The sequence below is a fragment of the Guillardia theta genome, assembly GCF_000315625.1.
Source record: "Guillardia theta CCMP2712 unplaced genomic scaffold GUITHscaffold_23, whole genome shotgun sequence".
Classification (NCBI taxonomy): Eukaryota; class Cryptophyceae; order Pyrenomonadales; family Geminigeraceae; genus Guillardia; species Guillardia theta.
The window spans coordinates 136911-143936 of NW_005434651.1; the positions used below are offsets into that span (position 1 = coordinate 136911).

The 7026-nt window shown below is 52.3% G+C and overlaps 4 protein-coding genes across 4 annotated transcripts; 3 read left to right on the top strand and 1 right to left on the bottom strand.

The window, feature by feature from the left end:
* Positions 1-705: 705 nt before the first annotated feature.
* Positions 706-1749, top strand: RPL28e (large subunit ribosomal protein L28e, cytoplasmic). Its single transcript, XM_005834913.1, has 4 exons — positions 706-764; positions 1226-1408; positions 1460-1633; positions 1681-1749. The coding sequence occupies exons 1-4, from the start codon at positions 714-716 to the stop codon at positions 1693-1695; spliced, it is 423 nt and encodes a 140-aa protein (XP_005834970.1). The 5' UTR covers positions 706-713; the 3' UTR covers positions 1696-1749.
* A 219-nt stretch (positions 1750-1968) lies between these two features.
* On the bottom strand, positions 1969-2535 carry GUITHDRAFT_136956 (hypothetical protein; the record flags this gene model as incomplete). The annotated part of the gene is made up of 5 exons (XM_005834914.1): positions 1969-2014; positions 2066-2109; positions 2160-2194; positions 2246-2389; positions 2436-2535. 5 exons carry the CDS (start codon positions 2533-2535, stop codon positions 1969-1971), a joined length of 369 nt encoding a protein of 122 aa, XP_005834971.1.
* A 1442-nt stretch (positions 2536-3977) lies between these two features.
* Positions 3978-4169, top strand: GUITHDRAFT_68998 (hypothetical protein; the record flags this gene model as incomplete). Its single annotated transcript, XM_005834915.1, has 1 exon — positions 3978-4169. A coding segment is annotated over one exon (192 nt), but the record flags the coding sequence as incomplete, so codon positions are not given.
* Positions 4170-5646: 1477 nt separating this feature from the next.
* Positions 5647-5985, top strand: GUITHDRAFT_69127 (hypothetical protein; the record flags this gene model as incomplete). The annotated part of the gene is made up of 1 exon (XM_005834916.1): positions 5647-5985. A coding segment is annotated over one exon (339 nt), but the record flags the coding sequence as incomplete, so codon positions are not given.
* Positions 5986-7026: the final 1041 nt, after the last annotated feature.

The following is a 7026-nucleotide window of genomic DNA, read 5'->3' on the forward strand; positions in this document are numbered from 1 at the left end:
GAACATGCTTTGGGGGAGGGGAGATGGGAAGATATGGTGGACATGCCAGCGGACTAGACAAAACATTAGGTGGTCGACTCAAGGCCCTAACGCAGGAGGGAAACGCTACACAGCCTGGTAGGGCGTGGTTTGGAACAAAGAAAAATGAACTACAGTGAAAACAAATCCAACTGACAGCTACGACAAGAGTAGGAGGCGGAAAAAACGAAGATAGGAAAGATAGGAAAGATAAGGTTGTAGAGGGCAAGTAAAGGAGGACAATCCTGGATAGATGTTTGAAAGGACATTTCTCTTGTCAACATGTCTCTCTTCATCTACTCATTCTATGCCTCTTCTATCTCGCTACACCTCGTCGCCTCCTTCCTGGCGGATTCCCGCCGCTTCGTTAGCTCAAAAAGACTCGACATGGCATGACTGGCCTTGTCCACCACAATATACAAGTATCATTTTTAACCAGTTTATCTATTGTCCATATTCGTACAAATATTAGCCCTTTGTACTTTTAATATATCTATATAATTTAACTTCTTTGTATAGAATGATATATTCAATAGTGTTTTAAAGTTTCTAAAACCCCACATTTAAATTTTCCCAACGTGCCAGACGCGGGCGCGCCCCAGGCCAGGCACGACGCAGAGTATGAGGGGGATGATGCGAAGGAGGGGGATGAGGGGATAAAAAAAAACTGGAGGCGTGCACGAGGACAAGCGGCGATGGCGGCGAACACCAGCGCGGATCTGCTATGGATGCTGACACGTTCTAACGTGAGGACCGCAGTGATGATGATCTCTCATTGTCGCATCTGTTCTCCATGCCATGTCCTTTCTTGAGTTGAGCTGTTCTCTTCTTTGTTTGTCTGTAGATGGATGATAATGGCACGCGCTCATGCCGTCTGATTGGGTGTTCTATGTTGAAGTGAAGGGATTATGAAGGTGTATGTCTTGTACGATGACAGCCAAAGTTCTCATATGCAGTGACTGGAACACTTTGTTTTTGCTAGCAAATTGCTCATTGTTGGTGAAAATCTCGTTTGTTGGAAGTTGGTGCGTCTTGAAAAGCAATTTTGTAATTTTAGAGACGAACCCTCCGCATGGTCATGAGGCTGCTGATGAATGTGCAGAGTTGCTGATTGCAACATACTGAATTTCTGTGTAACATTGTTCTGTATGGATGCAACCCTGTAGCGTTTTGTTGTGTCCTGTTCATCTCACACTTGCCTGTTCAGAGCTCTTTCCTCGTCAAGAGAGAGAGTGGCCGCATTCAGCTTTCCAAGGATCCGTTCAACTTGATGAACAAGAACTCCTTCAAGTACTCGGGTCTTGCCAACGGAAAGAGCGCCGACATCCGCCAGTACGAGAACAAGGGAATCGTGCTGACCACCAAGCTCACCAAGGCTGCCACCAGCCCGGTAGGAAGCTGCGGGGAAGTGAGTGCAAGGTTGCTCATGGTTTCACTGCAGGCCAAGAGCGTCAGGAAGGTTGTCTGCTCCAGGGACTTCGAGCGCAACTTCAAGAAAGTTGCCAACTGCGTTTCCAAGACCGTCGGTGGATACTACCGCCCTGACCTCGAGAAGTCGGCTCTTGCTCGCTGGACCAAGTACCACCGCGCTTTGAAGAAGACCAAGGCCATGAAGGTACATCGGGTGGAGACAGAAGAAGTCGGAACTAACGAGTGTCGCAGGCTGGCAAGAAGTAAATCGCTTGACATACCGATATTTGAATTACAAAAACAACAAAAATCAAAAATTCCAGAGATATGGGACCTCGAGCTGTGACCAGATATTTTCTTTAGACTGTTTGTTTATTGGGACATCACGTCTGGATGCATTTGACATCACTCAAAAGCTTCAAATGCGAACGAGCCCAGACTGAGTTACGCTCGCCACCTCTCGACCATCACTCACCCAGACTCACACCACCTTCGATTGTGGGAGAGGCCACCAGCAGATAAGCAGAGACTAGAGTACATTCACCATCCTGTCTTGTATGGAGATTCCCGCGGCTTAGGATTGATCCTTCAACTCATAGTCAGCATTTCGTTACACCGCCCTGTCGAACTCGGTGACCTGAATGGATCCGTGAGACCCTCGGCAAGCGACTTGCCCGTTGCCTGCCAGCACGAGAAACATCAGCGTGACATTTAGCTGAGGAGCTACACACAATCGAATCTGCAGCCGCGATGCAGCCGACGAGTCCTGTGCGTGGTGAAAGTCAGGGAGCACAGCAAGGAAACGAGGAGGAGCAACCTGGTGTTGCGAGTACAGCACAGTCTGCGCAAGTCTGCGTGACGATCTGTGCATCAGACTTCTCCGTTGAAGCCGCTTGGCCGCTGACGGTCTCATGCACAGGCGACAAATCCACCAACGGGAACTTCAACCATCCGCTAGAGCCTGTTGAGAAGTCAAGACCAGGTGTCTGCGTGGAGAGCCACCTCACCGTTAGAGATGCTCTTTGCCTCCTCCTTCTCCTTCTCCTGCTGGGTCTTGGGTTTGTGCCGCAGCATCGACAACCCTCCTTCGAGAAAATCGTCCAGCATGCCTGCAGCACCAACGTGTGAACCTCTTTCAGTCCCCCTTTGAGCGCGGGGCAAACTTTGAAGCTCCTTCTTAAGAAATGATGAAATGACAAGTTCAAATCTCAAACTTTGAAGCTCCTTCTTAAGAGATGATAGATTGACAAGTTCAAATCTCAAACTTTGAAGCTCCTTCTTAAGAGATGATAGATTGACAAGTTCAAATCTCAAAGTGCCTAGAAGCAACATGAACAGACCTCTGCAGAGTAAAGGAGGTTGAGGTTTGCTTTGCAAGATTCAACACTGATCAGAAAACGGAGAGGAGAGTGAGAGAAGACAAGAGAACAAACAAGAGATGGGATACAACACCATACAAGAATCTCGGCATGTCATGATATTCATACTCTTCCTCCCTCCTCTCTCTTGCTTCCGCCCTTGCTACGTGCGGGACCCCCGCTGCTCTTCGGGTACATTGTCGGCAAGGACCCTGCGGTCGGACTCTGGGGTGGATCCAAATCAATGGGGTTATCTCCTCGATAAATATGGGGTACATTGTTGGGAAAGAGTAGGTGGGGGTCATGTGATCAGGGGTGCTCTGGACACCACCACAATCGCAGACAGGATGCCGCACAAACACGATTCCATGATGATAACACCACTGAACAAATCTCAAATCCCCTCCTGAATTATTTCATGTACGTCTTTATACAACAAGATTTGGTTTGTGTTCTCAACTATCATATTCCGAAGAAGTGTCTGCGGAAAACGAAGCAAAAGATGATTAAAGTAATGAAAACCTGTACAGAAAACATGAGTTTCTGCTCGAATTCCCTCAGGTAGAGGTGGATACCGTGCAGAGAAGAAACAGTGATGGAAGAGATGGATCATAGTATAGCAAGTGCCGATTGTGATTGAACGTCGCGCCCTCCACGCCATTGAGCACACAAAGGCAAACGATCACCAAGAGAGTATTCGCCCACCCAACACTAGTGGGAGTGACACAGGTCGGCCGTACTCTGCCATGAAAGAAGAATAAGATGTTTCAGCTGCCTCGATCGGCAGAAGCTATCTATGCAAATGCATGATATATGCAGATGAATTCAAAGAAAAATCTCATGCTCTTTCTGCCTGACGTCAAAGCAACACCCTGACCTTCTATGCTGTCTATACAACACCAACACGAGAATCAAGGTCAGCGAACAAGAAATGCGCTGCAGTATCAGACAAGAGCACTCCCAACACAGAACTGCACCAGAAAATAAAAATACTGCGAACGAAGATAAAATGCAGATAATCGTCATAACGGGGTTGCTGGCCAAGAATATGGCATCAAAGGCAGGGTGCATCACAGCAGTTTGAAAGCGATTCAATCTTGAGCATGCTGGAAATGCAGCTCGAGAGGAAAGGGATCCTTGAAGGGCGAGGAGGGAGTGAGTGGGCATGGGGCATCAAGGTTTTTTAGCTGCTGCATGAAGCAAGGGAGGGAGAGCTGCTGCATGAAGCAAGGGAGGGAGAGCTGCTGCATGAAGCAAGGGAGGGAGAGCTGCTGCATGAAGCAAGGGAGGGAGAGCTGCTGCATGAAGCAAGGGAGGGAGAGCTGCTGCATGAAGCAAGGGAGGGAGAGCTGCTGCATGAAGCAAGGGAGAGCTGCTGCATGAAGCAAGGGAGGGAGAGCTGCTGCATGAAGCAAGGGAGGGAGAGCTGCTGCATGAAGCAAGGGAGAGCTGCTGCATGAAGCAAGGGAGGGAGAGCTGCTGCATGAAGCAAGGGAGGGAGAGCTGCTGCATGAAGCAAGGGAGGGAGAGCTGCTGCATGAAGCAAGGGAGGGAGAGCTGCTGCATGAAGCAAGGGAGAGCTGCTGCATGAAGCAAGGGAGAGGCCGCAGCTTATTTACCTCCTAGCATCCGCTGCTTGCGGATGCATGGCGATCTCGAAGGGGCAGCGAACTTGATGTGAACCAGATCTAGAACATCTACCCTAAAATTGTATCTCAAATCTAGAACACTTGCCAGCCGGCCGGCCGCGGCGGCGGTCACCGTCGCCGCCGGCCCCGGGCCGGCGGGCCGGGCGGCCGGCGGCACGGTCCGGCCCCGCGGCCGGGCCGAGTCAGTCACACGGGCGGCTGCCGCGTCACAGTGGTGAACGGGCCGTGGCGGTGGCCGCACCGTGACCGACGGTGCAGAGTCACGGTCCGGCTGCCCGGCAGAGCCCACTTGAACGGTCCCGGCCGGGCCGGGCCGACAGTTTTGAGTAAAGAAGGAGCTCCGAGTCCGATCCGATCAGAGCCAGTGGGTTCAGTCACACCCGGGCCCCGCGGCCCCCCGGCACGGCGGGGCGGCCGGCGGCGGGCCGTCCGATCGGACTCGCGGGCCGCCGTCCGATCCGAGTGACCGTCTACGCGGCCGCAGTATCACGGCAGTCACCGTGCCCGAGAGACGGTCCGATCTCCGACCGGCCCGGCCCGGCGGGCCCCGCCGGGGCCCCCGATGCCCGGCGCAGTCCGATCGGATCGGATCAGGCTTGAGTAGTAGTAACGGTTAACGGTCGGGTGGGTAACGGTTGAGGATCACTGGCGTGTACATTTGAAATGCTTATTACCAAGAGGAGGTAGCAAACAGGCGGAATAGAGGACGGGAGCCTCGGACAGTAGAGATGGGAGAGAGAGAAGATGGTAGACGATGAAGGAGGAAAGCAGAAAGAGCGTGACAGCAGGAAGGAGATGCTTTTGATAGCAAGCTCTTCAAGGTAGATGAAAGAATGCTTCTAGGAAGATGAAGGGAAAGGCGAAGAAACTTAGAGGTAGAGGACGTCATTGTTGCATTCATCTGGGTCTATAGTCTGTATCCTTCCTTCCTTCCTTCCTTCCTTCCTTCCTCGTGGTTTTTTGGTTTCACAGTTCACAACCAGGTGACCTGTTGGCCTCAAGATGATTGAAAGAACGGCTTCATCCGCCAGTGATGCACAAGGTGACGTGGAGAGCGTTGTAGTAGCAGTCCGCGTCCGACCACTGCTGGACTTCGAAGCTCACCAAGAAGAATGTGTGGAGGTGTGAACAATGATACTTGATGGCGCAAGACTGATGCGAGTTGTCTTCTCTTTGTGTCTTGCCAGGTTGTAGACAATCAGACTATCACGATGTTCAAGAACGATCCGAACAACCAGCAGACAGGCATCTCTGCAACGTCAATGAAGTTTGACAGGATCTGGAGCAAGCAATCATCGCAGGATGACGTCTTCCACGAAGCGCAGCAGCTGGTGGACAGCGCCTTTCATGGCTACAACGCCACCATCTTCGCCTACGGGCCGTCAGGGTCCGGCAAGACACACACGATGATCGGGACGAAGGAGCAACCAGGCATCGTCCCTCGCTCGTTAAATCGCATCTTTGAGCTAGCGGACAAGCAGCAAGACAGCATGTTCATGATCGCCCTGACTGTCCTCGAGCTCTACAACGACCAGTTCTTCGACCTGCTCGACAACACGAAGCCGACGGGATGGCTGGGGTGCAAGCAGAGGAGCGCCAGGAGCCTCATGACGCAGACAGGAACTACCATCCTCAGCCCCAGCAGGAAGATCGAAGTGGTCAGGAACGGTAGACAGTCACAGCTGAAAGGAGACTATATGAGGATCCAAATAGACGACCCCTCTGCCGCCATGTCCATTATCGAGAACGGACTCAACCGTCGATCCACCTCCGGCACAATGGTCAGAAGTCTCCCTCCTCCTGCTCCCTCCTACACTCCTGCCCCCCCATCCCCCCCCCCCCACCCCCTCCCCCCCTCCTTACCCTTCCTCCCCCTGCTCCATGCTCCTGTCGCCCGGCGATTTCTTCATTGGAGAGCAGACTCCTTTCCGTTCCTTTCCGTTCCGTTTTCACCCTTTTCATCTCCTCCCCTCCCCTCCCCTCTCCTCTCCTCCTCATTCTCTTCGCCTCTGAAACGTTTTGCAGCTCAACGACCGCAGCTCTCGCTCGCACGCCATCGTGATGATTCAGGTGCAGCAGGCAAGCGCGCGTTCCTCCTTGTCCTCTGGCAAAGAAGCCAGTAAGGCAACGACCCTCGGCTCGCTCTTCCTCGTCGACCTTGCAGGTTGGATACCTCCTCCCTCTCTTCTCTCTTCCGCCACCTGCACCTGTTCCACAACCACCTGCACACCCTCCTCCTCCTCCTCCTCGATGCTCCCCTCCTCCACCACCACTACCTCCTCTCCCCTTCCTCTCGTCATCTTTGAATGCACGGCTTTCTCCCCTCATTCTTATTGTTTTCCATCCACAGGAAGCGAGAGGATCAAGCATTCCGGAGTTACAGGAGATGCTCATGAAGAGGTAGGGAGGAGAAGGAGCAGGAGGGGGGGGGGGGGGGGGGGGAATTTTTTGATTTTTCTTTCAAAAAAAACACATCAAAAAAACTTCCTTTGCTCTCGGCAACATTCTTCCTAGCCTTTTAAAACCCCCAAAAGAAAAAGGGCAAGACTTTCCCCCCCACCCGCTGCAGCGCGGCGTTTGTTTTCATATGG

Excerpts from the sequence above, each read along its gene's own strand:
- RPL28e (XM_005834913.1), top strand. The coding sequence starts at position 714 with ATGGCGGCGAACACCAGCGCGGATCTGCTATGGATGCTGACACGTTCT. Across the intron at positions 765-1,225 it reads GGATGCTGACACGTTCTAAC|AGCTCTTTCCTCGTCAAGAG; the intron begins GTGAGGACCGCA and ends TTGCCTGTTCAG. Across the intron at positions 1,409-1,459 it reads CCAAGGCTGCCACCAGCCCG|GCCAAGAGCGTCAGGAAGGT; the intron begins GTAGGAAGCTGC and ends GTTTCACTGCAG.